The 25,222-nt window shown below is 43.5% G+C and overlaps 1 protein-coding gene across 2 annotated transcripts in view; it reads left to right on the top strand.

Moving 5' to 3' along the window:
• sema6bb (sema domain, transmembrane domain (TM), and cytoplasmic domain, (semaphorin) 6Bb) overlaps positions 1-25,222 on the top strand; it is a 140,383-nt gene that overhangs the window by 47,403 nt on the left and 67,758 nt on the right. Inside the window, exons 1-3 of one of the 2 annotated variants that reach the window (XM_087835811.1) lie at positions 9,478-9,493; positions 19,584-19,711; positions 20,936-21,050. In XM_087835811.1, coding sequence (XP_087691937.1) covers positions 19,603-19,711; positions 20,936-21,050 — 224 coding nt within the window. In that variant the 5' untranslated portion in view covers positions 9,478-9,493; positions 19,584-19,602. Of the gene's footprint in view, positions 1-9,477; positions 9,494-19,583; positions 19,712-20,935; positions 21,051-25,222 lie in introns of those variants that run through there. The other variant, XM_006790314.3, reaches the window with a different exon arrangement.

Below are 25,222 nucleotides of genomic sequence, written 5' to 3'. Positions count from 1 at the left end.
GTGGATGCATTCACAGAGAAAATTTCCCCGAGGCCGAAATCAGCACTGGCCAGACTGTGCTTTGTAGAAAAGAAGAAAACTCAACTACAGCCAAATCCACAAGGGTTTAACTCGTCTTTGTTTTTATTTTCCTCTGTTTTGTAGCATAACGGATATTTAAATGTCGTTTTTTTCTCATTTTTTTTATGACATCGCTATTCCAACTGAAGCTCTGGTAATAAAATAAATCACACTAATGTGCGCTGATGAGAAAAGGAAGCGCCACTAAAAGTAAAAATCTAAACACTGCACCGTTTAGCTTAGATTAGTGGTCCCAGTTCAGAAACTGAACGGTCACAAACAGCATCAATAAGCTGTAGTAATAAAAGTTATAGAATATAACTAATATAAGAATATATGTAGAAATATATTATTTCATTTTATGATATTATCCATCTATCCATTCTCCTCTGCTTCTACTTATCCGGCTCTCGGGGGGATAATCAATATAAAAATTTACTAATTTTAAACAGTCTTGATCATAAATGGTATAAAAGTGACATCACTCATTGGTTTCTTCTGTTTCAAAGCATCATTTATGTCGCCGCCGCCATCTTTTCTGCCAAAAACTAGATGTAAAGAGGAGGGTCAGGTCTTTCTTTTTATCCCACAGAGAATCCTCCAGTTCGAAACGTGGTTTCATTGAACAGACACTGTTTTTTAAAATCTGTATGACTCAAAAGGAGTGGCTGAGTCCAGGCGCCACATGAACCACGTGATGCTAGATTGGCTGCCATTTTGGACATGTGACCATCATGGTGGTGGTGTAGGATTTAAAAAAAAAGCCTCTCAGGCCTAAACATCGATCCACCATCGGCTGCTTTTACTTTAAAGGTGAACCTTACCCATATCCAGGTTGCGTTGTGCTTCTACTGCACCTCGGCTAGTAGTTACTGAGTATTCAGTCAGTTTTTGAAGACTTCAACTATCGCCACCTGGTGGTCCTCAGATAAAACTGAAATATAGAAACAGAAATATCCTTTATTTTCTCTCGTTGGGGAAATTCAGGGTTACAGGTTCTCAGGAACTTCATCACATCCATTTTTTACACTGTGTGTGGCAGGCACACACTGCCTCCCCTCGCTGGCAGCTGAAGTAGTTGAACAAGTCAATAAAACTCCCATTTTTACAATGCTGAAGAATAAAAAAAACGTTTCGTACAATAGCACTGGCACAGGCCTGGGTTCGAATCAAGGCCGTTTACTGTGTGTCTTTCTCCATCAGCCTAACAAAACCCCCTCAAAACATTAATGTTGAAGCTAGGGAGCAAACGTTAGGAGTCGTGCACATGTGTAATACTAATAGCATTAATTTAACAGGGTAACACAATTATTTGCAAGTAAAAGGTGTTGTTGTCCCTGTAAAGCCCAGGTTGAAGCTGAGAAAAGTTTGCTAGCTGCCAGACAGGAAGAGAGGCATCAACAACTCCACCAGAGGCACAGCACTGCCACAGACAGCTTACAAATAGTGCAATGCAACCATTTGTTTTGTTTGTGGCGCTTTAAGTTGTTTTTTAAAAAATGCCTTTTTCATTTTTTGTCATTTTTTCAGACCCTGGCTGAAAATGGCATTAAGTAGGATATTTTCCTGTCCATCAGTGTGACAACCATATTTTATATTTTTCACTGAGATGAGCGCTCGCCTGCTAGCTGTCCTAGCTGCAACGCAAACATGAACGGTTCGATGACTACTGGCAGTCAATCGTACAAATACATATTTTGAAGAAATCTAATGATTTCTTAATGACCTGGAAAATCCTGGTAGGTTAGTTATGAAGTATGCTGCACCGACTGTATCTTACTGAGTGTAAACTGATGATGAGTGTTTCTTGATTATTGTGTTATGCACGTAAAAGGTAACTGTTGATCTTAAATTGGCCACAGGTGTGGATGTGAACATGTGGGGGTGTCACACTGTGTGTTAGCGCTGCAACGGACTGAAAACCTGCTCATACTTTACTCATTTCTAACTTTTTATTCGGGGAGATGCTGGTGATTAGCCCAGCAGCTGCAGAGTCTTGCAGAGCATCCATGTTTGTGGTAAATCACGCACATGCATGCAGTCCAACATCCACGCACGTGTTGATTCCCATGTTTACTGAGACTCTGCAGGACTGAGTGCCTTGTTGCCATAGCGCCTGCTGCCATTGAGGGACACGGTGAACTGTGGAAGCGGGGAGCGAGTGCGTGACATAAAGAGGAGGAAATAGTGACGCGGGGAAAGAAACAAGTGAGAACGGCGAGGGGTGGATGATGCGGTTAACGAGCAACCGTATGAATGTTTGGTTATTCAGACCTCCGTTGTTGCTTCCTTCACGCCTTTTTCCCTCCCCGCCTGCACTTTCTTCATCTTGCTGACAGATTCCCCACAGTATGACTCATTCTGATTAGCACCAAGAAGCCCCTTAAAAAGCTCTCAGGCTCTAAAATATAGACTAACACACTGGCCTCTTCTTTGCGGTCTGCAAGATAAGAAATGCTAAGAGAAAAGAGAAATAGACCGGCCGTTACAGCCATAGGATGATAAAGCCCATGGTCTCATTCAGGAGTGCACGAATTGATGAACTGTGTCTGTCCTTTAGCGGTGGTGCTTAAATTTCATTTAATGCCACTGCAACAGCTAATCGCTTGTGTCTTTTCTCTCTGTTTGGCAATTATGTGTCTACGTGTGCGTGTTTTAAGCGAAAGGAGCTCCTCGTGTGGGAGAAGAGAGTGTTGCAAGTGTTATCCAGCCACCACTTGGGATGAGTAAAAATGGAGCCTCGGGTTGTGATGGCTGTCCTTATCTTGTCATGAGCCAAACTGTTTCAGCAAGAGAGCACGGCATTACGACACTGCTGGCAAGGCTGCCTCTCTGCTATCTTTCCATTTGTCTCCCACCATTCCAATCCAATCCTCTATTTTCGTTTTTATCTCCCCGTGTCATCTCACCCCGGCTCTAAAATTCATTTATGCACTCCTTCAATCTTGAATGCCGAGCTTACATCTCTTCTGTCTCTTTATTTTTCTCCCCCATCGGCCTAATCACTGTTTCTCTTTCTCCAGAAAAGGATTGCAGGACAGCTGTTTGTGGCGTTTACACGCCTTGGCTAGCTTTTACTCGTAATTCATGTTTTTACTAATGAAGCATCATCATGACGAGCCTAAATTAATGTGAATGATGTGGATCATGTACAGTGTTGGCAAGTTACTTTGAAAAAGTAATTGATTACAGTTACTAGTTGCTGCTTCAAAAAAAGTAACTGAGTTAGTAACTGAGTTACAAGATTCTAAAAGTAATTAATTGCTTGAAAAGTAATTATTGCGTTACTTTAAAAAAAAATGTTTTAACCCTCTGGGGTCCAGGGTATAATTGGCCATTTTTAACTACTTTTGATTTTCCCTCCACATTTCACCTTTAAAAACTATTTACTTTGCCTTGTTTGGTATCATTCTTTTCAGCACAACCTCACGTGTCTGAATTTACAGTCATGTTTTCATTTTGACATACTGTATTAACACAACTGATCTAAAATCAGACAAAAAACATAAAATCTGAGTAGAAAAAGTTATATTTTTACTGTAATAACCACAAACATGTTTATTGAATCATATTTCATAACTTTAAATGCAAAAATAAATTGTCAATTTTAAAATCATATGCACAAGTTTTGCAAACAACAAAGTTATTTGCAGCCATTTACCTTTTACCCCCTTTTTTTTATAACCATTTCAAACTATTTACAGAACAATCGGGTGTTCTGGATTCAATAAGATGCCACACAAATTATTTGTGCCACTACAAATATTAATTTCTGCCCACTATAAAGGAGAACATCACAGCCTGATACCTGCAGGTCTGACAGCAGGTGTATCCCTCTCCTGTTTTCTACCTGGAGACAGCAGTCGCCTCATTGTTCTGACACACAACACAAAACTATCCACAATACTACACACTAACTACACAAGACAACACATTAACTACACACTACAAACACGCTAAATGTCACAAATCTCTCACATCTCAGAACTCGCTCTCTCTCCTTTTCTCCTGTCTCTCTCTCTCTCTCGCCGTGGCTCCTAAAACTTCCCCCTCTTCCTAAACAACCAAATGTCAGGTTGCCATATCATTTTTGATTGGTCGACATGGTGCCTTTTTCCACCAAGACGAAAGGTGAAGGGGGTCATAAGCACAGACTGCATGCAAGCCTTATCTTTAGAAGTTAAACGTGGCGAAACTATTGAGGAAAAAACGCCACGTATATATTGTTTATCATGACTCTGGTTATCACCTTGTTGCTTTGTCATCTTGAAGTGGTCGTGTGATTAGCTTACCACGACTACTTTATTCTTCCTCAGCCAAACAACAGCACTCATGCGATTGTTTTGCCCCCTTAGCTCCAGGTGTTGTGCCAAAAAGTGATCGTCGGGCAGACAGTGATTACCGTCCGCGGGAGCGCGCAGCTGCTTAAAGCTGTAGCGTCCAGATTACAGCTAATTCCGTGCAACTGATATAAGATGTGGTAAGCTGAACACAGCTGCAGCCGTCTGTTTGTTGAAAAATAGTAACGCAACCGCACCGCATTTTCTTGTTAGTAGCAGTAACGGAGTTGTAACAGTAGAAATAGTAATTAGTTAGATTACTTGTTACTGATAAAAGTAACGCCGTTAATAACGCCGTTACTTGTAATCGTTTGTATCGTTTGTGGTGGATTTTAAGGGTGTACTGCAGCTGTCTTTCTTTTTCCTTCAGACACTAAAAACGCTTCCCATACAGCAGCCAATAGTAGGTTTTTTTTTTTTCCCCCCAATATTTTATTTTAATTTTTTCAGCATGGAAAACCCCTCAACAAACAAATACAGTTTAGGCGCTGAGATGATAGGACAAGAAATAGCACAATAATAATAATCAATAGGGAAAGACAACAGAAAGAAAACATTAAAATTAGAAACTACCAGTATCCATAATGAATTAAATGTCATGAATATGTAATAAACAGGGAAATTGCAGTGCCATGGTACATGTTTATACAACGTGAGCTTTCTAAAGGTGAGTACAAAACGGAGTCCAGGATTTTGAGAAAACATTTGCTGCAGGTGTTTGCAGGTATCGAACTTTTTCCAGTTGAATAACTGATAACATGTCATTGAGCCAGACACTGAAGGAGGGAGGAGGGCCAATAGTATGTTTGAATAGTTAAATGGACTGGCACTCATAAAGCGCTTAGTGCTTTCTACTACGAGTCTCATTCACCCATTCGTACTGCAGTTTTTTTTCATTCCTAAGTGCTTTTTATCGAATATTCACACAGCACATGACCCACGCTTCAGGCCTCCCCATTCATCCATCCATCCATTTTTTGGGAATTTGAAATACCAACAATATATTGATATTTCAAGGAAATTAGGAAGGAATATTTATGATAATATACAAAAAAATCCTATCAGTTCTTAAATACTAAAAAAAAAAAAAATCAATTTGTGAATTATTCAGAGGGCATCAAATCGCAACAAGTCACCACAGTGTGGTTTATATTGTAATGTAAAGCCTCTACAAACATACAGAGAAGCAGACGACCACCTATCAGCAAGCACTTGGTAACAGTGGGAAGGAAAAACTCCATTGCAACAGGAAGAAAGCTCCAGCAGAACCAGCTGTGACTGGTTGGGGTTTTTAGGTAATTTCCATCAAAGGCTGAGATGTTGCTCTAGCTGGGCAGAGTGCCTGTGCTTATTTCAGTGATGTGCCACTGATATCATGGTATGAAACTGTTATATGATGTATAAAATGTATGTCATTGTATAAAAACGCACCTCACATAAAGTCATGAGTAGTAAAAAGTGTTGCAGATTAAGTGTTTCGAGCAGTCTCTTTGGCACTGAGTTTCTGGTTTACGGTGATTCCTCATATATGTGCCGACCTCATTGTGTGAAACTGTGGCACTGACTGTAAATGTGGCAACGTTTGTTTTGCGAAACTTTGATCCAAGATGAGCAAATATTTCGAATAGTGCTCTGAGTCAGAAATATCATCTGCACGTTATTAATAGGAAAGAAACTGAATTTCTATGCAGCGTGCAGAGTCTAAGCCGTAGCTCCAAAGGCGAGGAAGGTCTTTATCAAACTATAATGCCAGTGTTGGCATTAAATAATAACAACCTCCTTCTCTGAGGCTGTATTTCTTTGTTGATAGGAAAGCCAAGCCTGACGTTCATGAGGCGATATCGAACAGTGCTGTTTTTCACACAAAGAACAGTGAGCAAGGGAGAGACAGAGAGAAAGCTGGTGCCCAGCAAAGTGGCCTCTGGGCTTCTATGCAGCAACGAAACCCCAGAGATCTGTCAATAACAGGCAGGTTGTTGTTGGCTGTTGTTGTTGGATCAATCCAGGCCCCGAGCATTGCTTCACTTCTAATTGCCATGTGCACTGACAATACAGCACATGCTCTTTACTTTCATGTGTGCCAAAGTCTTCCTGGTGCTTCTCGGTGTTTTCTAGACCGTGGTCTGACTGCTTTACGGTTTTGCTGTCACTTTTTTTTGTTAGGTTTAATTTAAAAAATTCGAGTCGAGTCGAGCTGCGTTTTGCTTTTATTTCGGTACGCACGGCTGGCCGCATAAAGAGAGATGGCAAAACATCAAGAGACGTGCAGCAGCACGCTTAAAAAATTCAACCGCCGCTACCTGCTGTTAATTGATTAGCTGAAAACGAACCCATACATTATTCAATTTTGCATAATTTTCAGTTCATATAGAGCTTTTTACATCAGGCGTTTCAACATCATGCGCCTCGCTGCATCACGTGACTCACTTCCCACAGGGAGGTTTGTTTTTGCCCAGTGTGAGATGCTGTCTGAGTGGGAGTGGAAGCTGCTTAAATGGACTGGGTGCTCTTTCCCCAGTAATAAACTGACAAGAATACCTCTTACTGCATTTGTGTCATTGAGAATCACACAGTAAGGAGTTTAGATCCTTTACCAGTCGAGCCTACGTGCAGACCAACGCTGACGCTATCTGTGACAGTCCAGAGAGCAGAGCGGCCCGAGGCCGTGCTCTGTTTTAGAGGCATTTGCAGCTTTAAGTAGATCCACCTACACCCGTCACATTTACATTTTCTCACGGCTGTTCAGAGCCGCTCTCAACAGTGCTGTAAACTTTAGCAGAAGTAGAACAAGTGGGTCTTAAAGAGATGTGGCTCATGCAGGTGCTTTATATGTGAACCATGTGAATGATCTTTTTGTTTATACAGATTGTTAGAATTTGTTCTAACAACAAATGCTTTATCCAAACTCAGTGCGGTCTGTCACTCAATAGAATACAAATTCTCCCGAATCCAGTCCGGGCGAGTTACGTCAGCACCTCGCTGTTTGTCCTCTCCTCAGTTGTTTTCAAATGGCAGCCTCTGTCAACAGCTGCAGCAGGGGGCTCGTCTCCTGTCCGTGCGTTATATACCCCGGTGCTCGAAAGCCCCCAGAAACACCAATCAATGAATGAACCACTTACTGTGGTATTCAGAGAACAAAGTAATGTCTAGTAGTCTGCTGGAATGGAAGGAGCACAAAGTCCAAGGCTTTAATGGGGCGAGGAGCGCGAGGGCTGATGGAGCCGTGTGTTAGTTTCTTGTTTTTGTTATGTGGCTTTTTAAAAGCCCAGATGAGCTGCCTCATTCCTCTCCACTGACTTCATGACAGGTAACACAGAGACAATCGCTTCCCCGTACAGCCTTCCAGCTCACGTATCCTTGAGAATGTTCTGTACTCCAGCCTGCACAGTCAGTGCCGTGAATGTCCTGCAGAGCTCACCTGAGCTGTAAGGTGCGAGCTCACCCATGTATTTCCCTGCACATGTTTTTACTGAATTAAGTCGGTGTGCGAGGCGAGGTGGCTATTACTTCCAAAGGAAACGGCTTTCATCGCTCGTATTTGGCGTGGAAGGTGGCAGATTGCAAATGAAACATCGTCAAACACGCACACCAGCGAGGAGGCGATTGAGCCCGTTTTATGCAAATATGAGTGGATGTTGCTGGGTGAGTGAGCAGAGAAAAGCCCCGCTGGGATGTTATCTGTGAAGTGTGTCATGTGAATGCCTTTACTTTTAAGAATGGAGGCCAAGCCCGTGAGCCTTGTGGGGTAACATAAAGAAAAGAGGCCGTCAGCCAGAACACATCATCTTTGACCGCCTGCCCGGGTGATTCAGGTCGAGCGAACTACATCTCTTTAATTTGCGTCTCTGCGCTATTGTTTAATAAGGCTAAAGGCCCTCTTTTGTGCATCCGCTTTTCACATGTGACACTGTTGAATGATCTGGTCGCTAAATTGACTGCACTTAGCGCTCTTCTTCTCTTCTTCTCTTCTAATTTCCTCTCTTCTGCCCCCACTTTGCTCCAATCCCTTGTCATCTGTCTCACCATTGTTATCAGCGTCTGCACTCATGAGCTGACCACCTCCTTTCACTCCCCTGTCGCGTGACTTTAAGTTGAGAAGTGTCTCTGCGCGCACAAAGCTGCTGTATGCCTCTCCACACAACCCTCTGCTCTTGCCATCTTCCCTTCCTCTTTCTTTCTGCCCTTCAGCTTTCAAAGCTCATTCTATAAAAACCCGTCCTGTGAAACTCATCCAGCATCCCACAGCTACTCACCCGCATCCAGTCACCGGAACCAAATCTACTTCAGCACAAACACACGCCAAACCATCAGAGCACGGAGGTGGCAGAGACCCGAGGTTGACGAGGGAGGGAGGGAGGGAAAAAGAAGAGGGCAATAAGATGTCAGGCGGGTGGGTAAAAGTGAGCTATCTTCACCCGGCCTCTTCTAAATAAGCCATCCATTCTTTAGTATTTTAAATCCCATCAGTCTAACCCCGTGGGGTGGGAGGGTGCATTAAAATGTAGGAGCGAAAAGACAGACATGATTTGTTGTGATGGGACGAGAGCTCGAGCGGGAACAGGAGGAGAAGTAGAGGAATGTGAGATAAATACAATGAGGTGCAGGTTTGATTCGAGCAAAGACAGATTGGAGAGAATAGATGCAGATAGAGGCGGAGACGGAAACACGGGGAGTAAGAACAAGAGAGATAGACGTATACGGCTGAGCTGGCAGCCTCCTCCGCCGATTAACATGCTCCTCAGACATGGTGAGGGGGATCAAACTTGCACAAAGCCAGGCCTTGGAGTTATGCCTGCAATGCAATGAAAATGCATGTGTGTGTGCGCGTGTGTTTATTTCTGTTTGTTTGTTTTGAGTTTGGAGCTGCTCCTCGACACACACAGAGCAGTGTGTCTTTGTTCACAGCTGCCTTGTGTGCACAGTCGTCAGCTGGAGACGACTGTTGATTGACATCACGGTGTGTGTGTGTGTGTGAGGTGTGACATTCAAAGCAACAAGGAAGGCCAGAGCAGAAAGTGGAACCCAGAGTTACTGTAGTGCATGAACTCACACTGGAATTTCTGGCTGATCGGTGGAGGGAGAGGACAAAGGAGGTGAGGAGAGGCGGTCAGAAGGAGGAGGAAGGAGATGCGTGTGTGAGTCCAATCCTGGAGAACGAGTGTATGCTGATTTTGCGCACAGGGACATGCGTGTGCGCGAGTGTCAATGTGAAATCAAAAGCTGAGGACTTGCAGGTACACTTCTTTTTTATATCTTTACTGGTGCCAGGCCTGATCTGTCAGCCGTCTGCTGAGAGAAGATACTCTGCAGTGCGTCCCTGTCTCTTAGAAGCTGTTTATGATGGGGGCGTTCACAGCGGCGCCTTTGACGAGATGATTTCCTGCAACATTTGCAAAAGAAAGAAAAAAAAAATCTGGACACAGCTGAGGGAGAACATTATTCTCGAATGTTATAGCGTGTGGCTTGTATAGCTGCTCTGCTCGCTGAATTATTTCATCATTAACTCTAGCATTCACCCTTGAAAGCAAACAGTGCAGGCTTCATGCACAGGACAAGGACGTATGCTAGAGAGGTCTAAGATTCTTGTGATTTGTCTTTCTTCACAGACCACCGTGTTTCTCGTCTTTGTCCTTTCTCACACGGTTTGTCATCCAATGCGTTTGATTAGTTGTCGTGTTACTCTGTACATCACGACTGTGCAAACCAAAGTTTAAAGTTACGGGTTACTTTTTCTCTCAGAGCTCGAGATGTCTGTCCTCGTGTATCTGTAAGACACCACTTTCAGCGTTTGTTGCTTCTGTGACTTCAGGAATTCACCGCTTGCAGCAGCATCGTTTATGAAAAGCACGCTTTCAAATAAGTGTTACTGTGCAAAAAAGTGAGGATTGTCCTCCATTTAAAGTGTCCTGCTTTGTTCCTGCCGTGTGGCCCTACTCGCCCCCTGACAGTCGCTTGCTGCCATTACGATAAATCCAGCTCTCCTGATTCAAAAGCAGAAAGGCCAAGCAGTCTCCAGATGGGAGCATGCTGCCCTGTCGAGTTACCTTTGTGTGTTTGTGCAGGATAATACATGTTCTTTGGTTCTTTTTTTCCAGAATAATCACATCAAGCCGGGTCCTGTCAGGCTGCAGAACCTCTTATTGCCATTAGCGAGGTTTCTGTATTTTGTCCTAACCATGTTGGAGATTATCGCCACTTATGTTTTTTCTTTACTGACTTTATGGAGCCACGAGTCCTGATGGATGCAGTTACTTTTAGACTCCCACCGGTCTGAGAGTGTGTTTTCTTTTCCTTTTTACTGCAGTATAAGCTGGGTTCCTCCTACATGGATGTTTGAGTTTGATTTATGGTCTTGGCCCCTGATCTCTGCCCTGCTAATGATGGCTCTAAACTGGTGGGAAGCCAAAAGGTCAGGGCTATCCCTGCAGTTGTGATGTGACACCACGTTTCTCCGTGTTTTATGCGTCGCTGTTTCGATGACCAGCATGGCGAGAGGTGCTCAGACGCCAAGGTGTGCTGAGCACGGAGAGGTAACACGCTGGATGGAAAATAGAAGAATAAAAGCGTTATCTCTGCGGATTTCGTTGGAGAGTCCTCCTGAAACGCAAACCTATAATTAACCCGCAGACGTCGGCAGCCAGCCAGCGCTGCAAATTCTTTGTTCTGCTCCTTCTAGATTGTGACTTTCTCCTGATGTCTTCGCAGCTGTAATTTTGAGGACTGTGAAGGTTAATGACAGCGACACAACTCTGGGGAGAGCTCAGAAAAATTCAAAGATATCCATTCATCAACAATAAGCTATTACAAGTATTACATTTGTGCGCCGTCATGCGGTCTTTCGTCGAGCTCCTTCTCACCCGTTAATAGGAGCACATCGACGCGTAAGAGGAAAGAGTCAAAGATTATCTTATTCCAGCTCCAACCTTTAAATCCTTTGAAATTATACATCTATTAGACACACAAAGGAGATACTGTACTAACCACGGGAGTAGTCAGGTAGCAGAGACAGAGGAGACATTCTCATGATTCGAGTCTGATAAAAGAGGAGCGTTAAAGAAATGTTTTGTCCTTCTGCTCATGCTGCACATATTTCTCACCACATAAATCTTTGCCATTTTGTCAGCGCATGGGAAAATCAGTGTTCTGTGGAAAAAGGTCACTCTTCATTTTTCATTGACTCTGTACACCGCCCCCCCCTTTCTCTCTTCTTTAACCACTTTGACTCTCTCCCTCTCTTCCTTTAAAAGTGTGTGATTTTTGTCTTTCTTACGGCTCTGGGAGTTCATGCTGATGCAAATTTCTAGTAAACAGACCGCGGGTCACTCAAGTCCCAAGAAGAAGTTGTGTGTGTTTCACTGCAGAGGAGGGAACTCCGACATAACGTTTACATTAGCCCTGGAAGAGAGAGAGAGGGGGCAAGACAGTGGCCGGGCTCGGAGGAGGCACAATGCCCAAAGGAGGTGCGTTTTGTTGTGTGCATGTCATCTAAAGTGTGCGGCGTACGTGCTGCATGTCAGCATGGTAGAGAGGGAATCGCTGTCTTGAGCGAGCACAGCAGATTTAAGGTGCATTTCCCAAAAGCGCAAGAACATAATGTACGAGGTTTTATTCCGGCAGAGACTCGGAGAACACCCAGACGCGGTTTAAACACAACACAGTTTAAAGAGAAAAACAACCACGGGGAAAACAAATGTTTCCAATCTGTTATTTACACTGTTGATTTTGGAGCCCGTTGAATATTCAGTAAAATAAAATAAAAAAACAGATCGAAACACAACTGCTTTTGATTTAAGTCTTGAAAAAATGAGCTTGCACCCGATTGGCTGAATGCTACTGTGTTGAAAAAGTCCAATATTAATCATGTCTGTAATTAATCAGAAGCCCGGTGAGGGAAATAAGAGCTCCGGGAGCAGGTGTGATGCTTTTACATTTCTGTTTTCTTATCAGGAATCATCCACTGCAGGAATTTTGCAGCCATAATCATGAACAATAGAGCAGGAGTTCATCATCCCACCATCCTTAAACATTTGGTGCTTAAAGGATAATTCTGACGTCCACTTATTGATTTCATGCTGTTTTAGTTATCTGACCTTAGCTGTACTACCCTTAAATAGTTTTTTCATGATCTTTCCTTTAGCATTAATCAGGTATGCCCACATCTATCAAACACAACACATGAATGCATACACTTAAATGAAACAGAGAAGAAGAACTGAAGGCACTGCAGGGTCCTGGCAGAAAAGTGCAGAGGAAGAAAATGAAAAGCAAAAACCAAAATTACAGGGTACGCGAGCAGATAAGAAAGCAGGACTGACATTTAAATAAAGGAAGGGCTGGAATTAAAATACACAGGAAACTTATTAGGGAACAACATGCAGGTGAAATTAATCAAAGAGGCCAGACAATCACAAAGGCAGGAATAAGACGAAACACAAGAAAGTGAACAGGAAGTAACCATAAAAGAGGAACAAGCACGCGAATAAAGAGACAAAGAGTCATAATCACATTTGGGAAATGTAATGAGTAAGAAACACAAGGGAGTGGGTCTTACAAAACCCTGCAACAGGAAGAAAAACAGGGCCACAAAAGCCAACATTTTGAGGCTTTGCCATAAAACATAAGGTTGCAATCAACAACAACACTCAGATTTATGACCTTTGTGTGCTTCTAGAGAAGTTTCCTGTCATGTTTTAAACTTGGCCCTAATAACGAACAAGCGTTTTGTCTTTGATTTGCAGGAAGTTGTTCGTCTAGTTAATTATGTCTTCAATACACTGAATCACTGACTTTAAAAGGTCGGGGTCTCAGGGGTACACAGATTAATATAACACTCTGATAATCCATCAGCATGTTTATGGTACGTTAGCACATGTTTTTCCAGTATGTTACTTAGATGTGCACGTTAAGAGATAAAGAAAGATCGCTTGAGATGAGTTGAAAACCAGAAAAGTGCAGAGCCATAAGTTCTTCCCACTAGTCTGCTTTTGGCTCAGGGTGAAGATAAATCTGGCGACGCTCATCCTCTCTTTGTCTCTCTCATTCCGCACATTCTTTGGCTTCGCCGTCTGTATTTCCGGTGTGACTCCTCGTCTCCGTTTGAATGCCTCGCTTGTTTCTCTTTTACCTCTGGTTTCCTTCATTGCTCCCTGCGGTACCTTATTTTTGTCATCTTCTTTGTCCTGCCTTGTCCTCTCTGTTCTCCAGCCTCATTTTTTTTATTGCAGTTCGTTTCCATCTTTGCCTTAAACCCTCCCTCCCGAGCCTCCTTTCTCACGTCTTATTTTTCATTCCCTTACTTCCACACAACCCCGCTGCTTATTGAATCCTGACTGAAGGAGATCCAAGCAGCATCGGGCTATCACCTGTCATTGATTGTGCACACTCCATAAAGCAGCCTCTCCTCTTTCACTAATATGACAATTAGGCCGGCCCCTGGGAAATCTATGAGATATATTTAAGTAGAACATTCACAAAATCCTCTGCTGCATGCTTTATATCCTTTTCCATGTAGCAGCAGCCTCATGTACAAAACCCTGAAGGTCAACCTGGTGTAGCTCGCCCTGAGGCGAAGGAGTACTTCTTGGAACATTAATCCATCTTTCAGAGTCTCTTTCCATGCGTGTGTCTCCTCTAACACAAGTTACTTCACTGTTAAAGCCTTCAGGTTTTTGTTGTCTCCACTGAGTTACATCTGCAGACCTTTATTCACAATGAAAACAAGCTTCTGGCACTGGTAGCGCTAGTGTTAGCTTTAGCGCTAACACGAGGGCAGCAGCTTGCAAATAGAAAAAGTTATTCACAAGCAGAGCAGAAGAAAGTGAGCATTTATATGGAGTAGTGTTCCTGTCCACCTTCAAGTACATCCACTATTCACTTCTTGCTTTTGTTCTCCACTAACTCCTTGCAGTAAGTAAATATCTGGCTTTTCAGCTGCCTGCTGGTATTTGGTACTAAGCGGCGAGTGTATAAAGTCTCCAGTTTGTTAATGGAAGCAATGAAACTGAAATACCATACAAGCGCGCAGCTAGGTTATACTTTGTGGGTCAGTTACTGAGCGTTTGCCGTACATCACATGTCAAAGTAATCACATGAGCTATTGCTATTACAGGAAAAATACACGCATTACCTGCAAACACCACATTTTTGTCAAAAAGAAAAATTTGCCTCATAAAATGGTAATAATAGGATTTGAGTCGAAATAGATCGCATTTGTGTTCCTTCTTCCTCTGCAGGCTTTTCAATGCCGGGCGACCAGTGTGAAAAAGGATTATATTATAGACTACTGCTTGAGTACTGTTTGATACCCCTGCATAATACTCAAAACCCTCCCTGTTAAATATTTCAATCATAAACACCCAAACCACCACCGCTGTGTTCCCATTAATACCGCTCCATTTCATTACCATTTTCGCTATATCTAGGACACGCATAATCTCGGGTTTCTTTCAACTCTTCATCCAAATTTTTAGCGCGAGTACCTCACAGCTGTGCGATAGAAGCACAATGAGAACATGCACATCATCAAGACTGGGGTTAAGGCAGCACGGGAGAGAAGCGAGAGCATAACGAGATGGTAAAGGGAAGAAGAAAAGTTGGACCGAGGAGAGGAGGAAGCGAGAGCCATGGCAACGGTAATAAGTGACAAAAGCATTTCAGAGCATATTAGCGTCTTCATTTGATGAGGTGTTCTATTTGCATGCAAAGTACCCAGACCCCTGCAGCAGAGGGTCAGTATCTATCTTTAACCAGCATCCAACTCGACACTCCCCGTCTGAGTGTTTCCTCTTCTCTTTCAAGTCTGTGTTCTTGAGTCCTTATCAGATCAACATTAGTCTTCATTAGGGCTTTGTTTAAGACTGTAGATATCATTGATTGGCTGGTGATTTGTTATATAAGTCAGCCACAGAGGAAATCATTCTGGGTCGGCGTTGATGAGCTCCGGGGAGATACCTAAACACTACACCCACCACCCCGTCCCCACCTTTTTGACAGCTTGAAAATGACCTGCCTAAAAACCCAATCGAATCGGTCTGAGACTGCGTCTGAGTCGCACAGACCAACGAGTCTGTGGAAACTCGGCTGTGTTGCTGAGTTGAGAGGACTCGGACTTACTGTAAGCTTGACCAGCTAATGTTTGCGTTTTTCCTCCACAGTTGTCATTTGCTATCTGTGTTAACTACTTGGCACCCAAGAAGGGCTTTTGGGATTGTTCCCACAATCCAGCTCAGTCCCTGTATTTATTTATGTGTCACAACATTGGAACAGTACCCCCGCGGTGCAAGAGCTGACAATTTTCCACTGACAGTGTAGTTTGTTGTTTTTTTTAAATCCAGGGAGTCCACACGATGTGCCAACTGCAATATGACTTCAGTGACATCTACTGCCATTTTAATTTTAAACACGGAGTGCTATAGCACCCTGGGGTTGAATGTTTCGGATTAGTGTCTCCTACAAATGGCAAAATGTATATGTGACTTGTAGTATGCTTGGTTCAATGATAATGGCATAGCACTGTGCAGCTTGTATCATGCAGCGATGCTGCTGAATGGACTGGCTGTTGCCATTTGTCATAATTACGGAGATGCTTTGGCTCAGAACCATTTGCATGTACACACACACACACACACACACACTTGGTTTAATACTGGTGTACCTACTTATTCTGCTGTCCAATGAAATTGTATAGCCTTGGGTGTCTAATTATACTAATCGAATGCATACCGCCTGGCATTTATTCATACATTATTAATAGCAGAAACAATAGAATCTCTGATTGGATATACTGGCTTCCTGACTTCTCATCTTCTCCCTGTTTCTTACTCTTTCCCACTTATCTCCCACTCCATCTCTCTCTCTTTCTCACTACCCCATGACCTCCTTTCTTCTCCCTCTGACTCTTTTCCCCTTCGTCTCCCGTAATTTGCTTGTGGGTGTTGAGTAATTAGCATTCCTTTCACTTTTATTCTGATGTCAGTGCGGGGAATTTGAGAAATGTCCCATAAAGATTATATGTCCTGATAAGGTTATGTCTGAGACTCCATTAAAGAGATGAGCTGCACAATGGCTGCTTGTATCCTTCGGGAAAAAGAGGGCGTGTGTAGGAGAGAGACTGACGGTGACTACAGACTGAGGCTCTTTCATTAACACAAACATTACAGTGAACTAACTGCTGGTTAGTTTCACCAAAACCTCCACAACCTCATGTACTGTCCTGTCCACTGAAATGCTGATGATGTTTAGGTTACCACATAGGTACTCGCATGATTGTAGACCAACTTTTAGCAGCGGTAAGTTGCAGCGATGGTTTTCTATGTGAATTTATCTCTCGCATTATTGTGGAGGACATCTGGGAGATGCTTCTTCACAGCGTTGCTTCAGCTTGTTGAGGTTTGCAGCATTCGTTTATGCACAGGTCCCTGAAGGTCCACCACCAGCGATTCTTTTTCAGCCGTTGTGTTTGAGGTTTGCTGCTGTGTGCTTGGATCTTTGTCCTGTTGATGACCCAGTTTAGTCCAAGCTTCAGCCTCGCATTTAACTCTAGAACTCCAGATATACAGAGGAGATCATTCACTTGAGTTTCATTTATATAGATCAGACCGTCCCTCCACCACCGTGCTCACAGTCAGTATGAGGTGTTTGGTTTTCTCCAAATGTGCTGCTGTGCATCATGGACAAACAGGTCCACTCTGGTTTGTAGGTCCAAAGGATATCGTTCCAGAAGTCTTGTGTTTTGTACAACTCTAAACCGTGCTGTCGTGCTTATTTTAGAGCAGCAACAAGTGTGGCTTATTTGGAAGGGTTACCAGAGAAACACTCTCTCTAACACAGGGGTGGGGGAACTCCAGGCCTCAAGGCCCGGTGTCCTGCAGGTTTTAGATGTGTCCTTGATCCAACACAGCTTATTTAAATGGCTTAATTACCTCCTCAACATGTCTTGAAGTTCTCCAGAGGCCTGGTAATGAACTAGTCATTTGATTCACGTGTGTTGACCCAGGGTGATGTCTAAAAGGATGATCTGATATCGTCGTGTTGGTGTTGTTCCCACATCATCATAATAAATGTTGTTCCAGGTTCAACATTGCAAGTGACCAATCACATTGTTGTGACGTCATACTTTTGCTACTTCGGAAAAAAACGCCGTAAAAAAAACCTACTTAACTTGCGAGAAACCGCCTCTGTCCGCTGATCCAGCAATTTGAATTCTTTGCATTTCAGGATACTGTTCTTTAATAAATGGTAAACATTATACATATTGTCCTTGCAAAATTGGAATTTCATAAATAAATGAATCCCTTGGCTTGCAAAAGTCTTACGTCACAACAATGTGATTGGTCACTTGCAACGTTGAACCTGGAACAACATTTATTATGATGATGTGGGAACAACACCAACACGACGATATCAGATCATCCTTTTAGACATCACCCTGGGTCAACCAATCAAATGACTAGTTCATTACCAGGCCTCTGGAGAACTTCAAGACATGTTGAGGAGGTAATTTAGCCATTTAAATAAGCTGTGTTGGATCAAGGACACATCTAAAACCTGCAGGACACCGGGCCTTGAGGCCTGGAGTTCCCCCACCCCTGTGTTAGAGAGCAGAGTGTTTCTCTGGTAACCCTTCCAAATAAGCCACACTTGTTCAGTCTGTTTCTAATTGTACTGATGATGAATGTTAAGTTTAACAGGCTGACTGAGGCCTGTGCAGTCTCAGATTGAGTTCTTGTTTCTGAGTAGTGCACAGATGTCTCCTTCTAGGAAGACTGCGTTAACACATACAGACCAACAAACTGCAGACGCTGCTTTTATAGAGGTGCTCACACTTAATCAAGTGAATTTGATTAGCAGGGCTTTCCGTATCACATGACTGCAGGTTTTTGGAAATGTAGTATTTTTTTTTATTTGCTGGTGTTAGTGTATGCATCATATTTGTCATGATTGTGGTTTGAGGAGGTTTGTTTGGCACTGGCAGAGGGGAAGAGGTGATGCTCACGGTCACCTGAACTGAGGCGTGATGACTTTGCTTTTTTAACAGGGAATGATGCACTCAAGTTAGTAAAAGTCAGCTATAAAAACATGGAGGTGGAAATGAGCATCACCGATGCCCTTTGATGGATACAACAACAGATATAACAACACTGTACAGTCAGCGTTACACCATGCGCGCCTGTGACCACAGGCAAATGTTAAAGCATTTTGCATAAAGAAATCCAGATTCAAATGTCAGGTGTTGTTAGATGTTGCAATTGTGCATGACTGTAAAAGAAAATGCTTTGTGTTTGCAGCGGTGGGGGTGGAGGGGACTGCCTCCCCGCGAGATTTTCAAAGCAAATGACGGCATGAGATAAGTGTGGAGCTGTGGGGCTTTGTAAATTGCAGTGATTCTGTGGAATTCCTTTGAAAACACAATTTATTGCAAGGCAGGAAATTTACTATAATTACAGATGAGTTAGATCTTAAGACTATAACAACTTTATAAAGTTCTCTCTGGCAGCTCAGTCTCACAAACAGAGATGGGCGGGCGGGGTAGCCAGCTCGTCATACCTTTTGAGGTTTGCGGTTTAAGTCGATATCAATTCTGAGTGCTTTCCTCCTTCGAGGCTAAGTGCTGGAGCCATCGTTTTGCAGATGGATTGTGTAGGCTAACTTCATTTGGGTATCATTTGTATTTCCACATGAATTACGTTCTAGACCTACATGTCTCGGTGTTGCCTGGTGAAAAATGATTTGCGTCACTGGAAAGCATTTCATTTAAGTAAACCACCACTTCTCTTCCTCACTGTCTCTCATACTGGATAATACGTGACGCATATCGAGCCCGTCTCTCTCCCTTTATGCCCACAAAGGGTTTTATCGATCGGTGTATGGGACATACGTTGTCCTCTGTCTTGGACAGGATGTCAACCTCTCTTTTTCCTCTGATGTCTCTTTCCCGTAGGATTTGGATGTGTCATTGTGATGTGATGTTTGATGTGGTGATGCCACAGTGAGAGGTGGCTGACTGGACACTTCTCCTGGAGTGGATGACTTAATCCGTCACCCTGAGCAGATGTTTATCTCCCCTCCCGACAGGACGGAGATGCAGATGCTGTGTGAATACAAAGATGAACTCGAGAGAACTAGCCTGCTAGTGAATGTGTCTACCACAACTCACCCGAGTTCTCCCTTTTTCTATTTCCACAGACTCTGCAGTTGGGTTGCTATGGCAGCTGTGGCCCCTTCCTACTTCTTCCTGCTGTGTTGGCTGCTGCGAACGGCTAGCTCGGCTTTCCCGGAGGAACCAGGGCCCCTGAACTTCATCCCTACAGAAGGTTTGACCCCTCGCTTTCTCGCTCCTACTCCCTTTTCCTCCGTTGCATTTCTCTCACCCACGACATGATGTGAAGTGTTGGGTTACAGCCAAATGCGCATGGTGATGAATGAGGGGGGAGGCTACGGCGAAGGGTTAAGGTCACGATGGTGGCTGTGGAGATTTCACACAAAACGCGTTGAAGCGTGGGGTCACGCTCGGGAATGAGACCGAAGCCGTGGAAGGGGCTCTCGCATTCGTGACTTTCCCACACATGAGCTCAGACCCTTGAGAGATGCAGCCCCTCAAACGCTCAGACTCTGTGGCTCCGTATCGGCTCTGAAGTCTCCGGCTTAGCCCTTATCTAGATTGACTGCAGTTCAATAATATTGACCGGTGGTTTTCCAGCTAAGTCCAGGCCCTTCTTTGTGTATCAATAATGAACAGCTGAGCGTAGACGTGTCTGACTACTGGGTGCTGCCTATTGGCTAGGCTGCAGTAGACCCAACAGCTGTGGTTTACGGCAGGTATAAGTGAGAACAGAAGTCAGAGGCCCAATCACAGCGGGTCAGAGTGATGCAGAACCCGGAGCAAAGATAAGACATACAGGATAGGAATGAAGTAGAAGAAGAAAAATATAGAAATGAAAAGAAGAAAGCAGACTGTGCTGAGCACATGAAATAATATCAGATAGAAATATACCAGCTTTCCTTAGAAATCATTATCCTACATGTAGCTGTTACACATCTGTGTTAAAACATGACTGGAAATGTTTTATTGCTTCCATCTTCGGTTCCCTTCCTCTTCCTCGATGTACGGCACTGATCATTTACCTTTCTGATATTTGTTTCTGTCTTTTTGAATTATCCGAATCAGCCGGCAGAACACGCATTGCCAAACTTGTCAACAAAAGGCTGCATGTAAATGAACAATCCATCAAAAGTGAATCTCAATCAGCCAACAAACAAAAGCTTGTGAATATAATGACATATGGGGTGAAGTTCAGACATCTTTCATTTTCAGATTATTTGTCTACGCTCCCCTCCGTGTCTCGGTACGTTTAATGTAGCGCGTCGGCTGTGCTTTCAAATGCAGATCTCAAATGCTTTCTCCACTTCACCTTGAATACCTGTTACTGAGGCTGAACTGTCAAAACAAACTAACACAAAACCACTTTTATGCTGAGTACTTTTGGCAAAGATGGATGTCCGTTTCAGAGAAGCCATTCTGTTTGATTTTCTGACAGTGGTGAGAAGATACCCCGTGTTTCTGGGCCGACCGCACAAAACGTGGCTGAGACAAGAGCCTCTGCACGTCCAGAGGATCCTGCAGGTCAATCGGACGCTCTACATCGGAGCGAGGTACGTGACCCACACACACATGCAGACACACGTGTAGATGTACCGATCGGGCGTACCATTCTGACTGCCGCTAGGTGAGGTGAATAACTGGTTATGTCTTCAATGTGGCACCTGTTAGTGGGTGGATATATCAGGGAGCAAGTGAACGTTTTGTCCTCACAGTTGATGTTAGAAGCAGGAAGAATGAGCAAGTTTGAAAAAAGGCCAAACTGTGATGGCTATATGACTTGGAGTTTATAAACTGCAGGTCTTGCAGGGTCTTCTCGGTCCGTAGGGGTCAGTATCTTTTAAAAGTGATTCAATGAAGGAACAGAGGTGAACGGTGCTCCTTGATCACTGTGGATAATGTGCTGAAAGCAAGAATCGTTCAGGAACGATTGAGGAGCACAACGTTGCTTTTGAGGTGTCGACTTGGCTTCTAAATTCCCCAGATCTCAGGAGACTCCACCTCGCAACTTTTGCACACCTAGATGGTCATAATGTTATGCCCGATCAGTGTATATACTAATGTACATTACGTCACTTACCTGGGGTTTTAAAATCTCTTGAACTGCCCGTTATCACTATATGTGTTACCAAGTAACTCACATCGCCAAGCGCCATCGTCACAGGAAGCAATTTGCATCGATGTAATGACCAGACACATCACGGAAAGCGAGTGACATTTGGTGACTTCATATGTGTGAAACATACACTCCTGACTCAAAGTGAGCAAGTTTAACTTCAGCTGTGTCCAGACAGGAAGCGAGAAGCAGCAGCCTGGTTAACCCTCCGTGTCCCAGTGGCATTCCATTAGCATGAGAATTCCTAAATTTGCCTAAAGAACTACAGAAGCGTCCAAAAATAGCTCTTTCATTTTTTATCATGTCTTTCTCATTATCGCTTTCACATCCTCTTCATCTTCCTCCTCCACCACTGCTCTCATCTTCCTCATCTCCACCTCATCCTCTTCCTCCTCACCATTAGACACATGACCCTCCGGCTTCTATACCACAGACAAAGAATTGGCTATAACAACAACAGCTGGTTCTAAGCTCATGTTATTCCAGCTAATGTTGGACTGGAGTTTCCTAAAAATCATACATTCCCTCTGATAAACAGTTTCACTGCTTTAAGAGTTTGTTAGATCCAAAGTTAGATCCGTGTCTAACTTTCATGACAAAGACGAATTTTGCGTCACCGACTCATCGACCCAATCTGGACTCCTGGAGAGGTGGATGCTTCACCACCTCCTACTGATGCTGGCCAGAGCGTTTGAGCTGACCTGGGCACCATAAAATATTTAACGTACACATATCAGTTTTTATTCCCAATTTATTGTTAAATAAATTATACACAATATATTTTGTACAAAATATTTAAATTCATAACCAGTAGAAGAAACTCAACCACTATGAGGTGCAGAGCTTCCACAACTTCAAGGAGGTAGATACGAACAAGCAGCTGGCAATACCAAACAGCTGAAGCAACCACCAGTGAGAGTGCAGGGCAGTGCTGGACACGTGACAGCGTGGTGAATGGAACAGATGGTTAGCTAAACAACCGGCACCTGAAATGTCTGCGAGCACCCAGAAGCCACAAGCGAATCGCTCCCCGTGTGGATACTCCTTAGTGCTAACATCAGGATTCATCTCAGAGGAAATGTGCAAGTACAGCTGAGGCTAAAGTATCCCCAGATGTTACATTAACACACGCAAAAAAGTCAATAGTTTTTGACCCGTGAAACATGGCACCACAAAGCCCAGGATGTGTAGCCTGTGGGACCTGCTTGGACCATTAGCCTTTCTTTTATAAACTTTGTCTCTTGAGAGACTTAAAAAGACTCGGTGGATCCTAAGCGATCAGCCAAAAGTATCAGGAGACTAGCTTTTAGTAGCCTCGAGTCCACTCGCACAGCATAGGAACATAAATACTGAAGAACTGGTGACATTTGGACAATGACGGCAGAACATGACCAGTAAAACATTAGCTAAAGAGATGTGAGAACTGATGTTTTTAGAACACTTGTAAAATTTTCTATATCGATTATTTTATTTACTTCTTACCAGAATATGGCATTTTCTTCATTATAACCATTAATGCCAACCTCACACTGATCAAAAAACACTTACATTACCATTCCCTATTAAATGGATTAGCTTGTTTATGTACTGGTTTCACACGAGCCAATTAAACAGTAAATACTCTGACATTCACAGTATATTATACTTTCATTTTGTATATTTAAAGCACAGTAAGTCACACACACATTTGTACAGCACTTTATGTTATGTTTTCACACTTTTATCCATCACACACACTTGACCATGGACTGGAAGAGTGGATGACCTGCTCTACGTCCACAGCCACCGCCGCCCCCGATGTGTAATTATTAAACAGCAGATGTAATTTTCAGTCATCGGTTCCTCCTGAAATGTTACGCCTTTCAAATGAAACACATAAAACAACACTGTCAAACACGCTGCACCTGATTCTACGATACTGTTATAATGACAGCTTGGACACACACATGAAGTTAGTAAGGAGTAATTGAGATTAGCTTGCTCGCAGGGTAATAAGCGTCTCCCCTCAGGTTTTAGCATGTATTATTAATCTTCCAAAAGAAGTTTATTGACAAATAAATTAATAGTTACAAGGCAGACCTCTGAGTTAGTAGGAACCTGGCAGACTGGCACAGCTGCTTCGTGTTACTCTGACATCTGTTAGAAGAAAACATGTGTGACAGCAACACGATGCCACCACGGTAGCAGTTCTCCTTCTCAAACAGGAACTTTAGAACTGAGCACATGGAAACGTTATGTAGGCCTGCGTGGAATAGCCTCGCAGCCATGTTGAAAAGATAACCACGAGCCACGGCTGCGTGCCATCTGTAAACGTTAAGTCAGAAAGATTGAACGCATGTTATCATTTTATTGCTAGCTAGTAACGTGTTCCTTTAGCTGTCGCTCTCTCCTGTGGAGTAGCTGCATGTGAGGGCTGATATTTGACCTGACAAATATCTAGTTGAGTAATTTCTAGTTTGTTCTCCGTGTGATGATGGTCCCCATATGCCTGTCAGTCTGCTGAAGGCAGTGATCCTGAACAGATAGTAGCCCCGGTGGTCAGAAAGGCCGGAAGCCCAGTCTCCTCACCTGCGCCACTGCTGTGCAACATCTGGTTCTCCACCGACGCCATTCAGGAGCCGACCTGAAGCAACCGTGCTAAAAAAAGAGCATGCATGTTAAGATTTACTGTGCATGTTGTCCAGAAAGTAACACAGTTTGAAACATCCCGAAAGAAGGAGACAGTTTCTGCATATGGTGCTGATTATTCGCTGTAGTGGAAGGAAGATTGAAGCGGTTTCCAATAAGAGACGCCGCTGTCGTCCAGGAAATGACCCAGTCCCGGCCTCCAGCAGGCCTGACTTCACTGCTGAGACTTGGTAGTAAATATATCAAACTATGTAGCATGGTTCCAGCCATTCTGTCTGCACCGGGAGGATCTATAAGCACACACATGCACACGGTCGGGCAATAAAACTTCCCACAGACAACTATAGCTACTGCAGTCTGAAGGTCTGCTTTATAACAAGCGGCCATGAAACACTTAAAAAATTAATTTGAATTTACAGCTGTAGAAATTGTTCCTGAACAGGAGGAGAAATCTGATCTGAATGTCTCAACCAACCGGATGATGAGAAAATACTAAGCTTACAGGCGGGGCAGCGGGGGAGGCAAGCAGAGAGAACGTTTCGAGACTATATTTGTATCTTTTTGTAAGTAGCTAATAGTGTTTGTGGCTTCCTGGCGGTAAACGATCAGCTAGGAAAGAAATAGATCCATGCGCAAACGCATTTGTGAGCCAGAGACGGCCCAGCAGGGTGACTGAGTTTTAAAATGTACACTGTATGAATAAGTACCTGTGGTGGCAGGTATGACTGCCAAAAGCTTCGACAGAGTGCGTGGCCTGATAAGACGCCTCACTCATCCCCAAATCCTGTCGCCATTAGCATAGTTGCTCCTCTGACTGCAAGCACTGCTAAATCCCTGCCCCAGACGCCCGCTGAGAGCTGCTACCTCTCCGTGTCCTCTTCCCATCCCCGCTAAATGAAAGAAAACTCTGTATTTGAATGGTGCCTTGCTGCGTTAAGCCCCATTTCATTGCTGTTAAGACGAGCAGCTGTGGATGCTGTG

Source organism: Neolamprologus brichardi, chromosome 23 (genome assembly GCF_056152115.1).
Source record: "Neolamprologus brichardi isolate AB-2024 chromosome 23, ASM5615211v1, whole genome shotgun sequence".
In the NCBI taxonomy this organism is placed as follows: domain Eukaryota; kingdom Metazoa; phylum Chordata; class Actinopteri; order Cichliformes; family Cichlidae; genus Neolamprologus; species Neolamprologus brichardi.
This window is presented reverse-complemented; position numbering and strand designations above follow the sequence as displayed.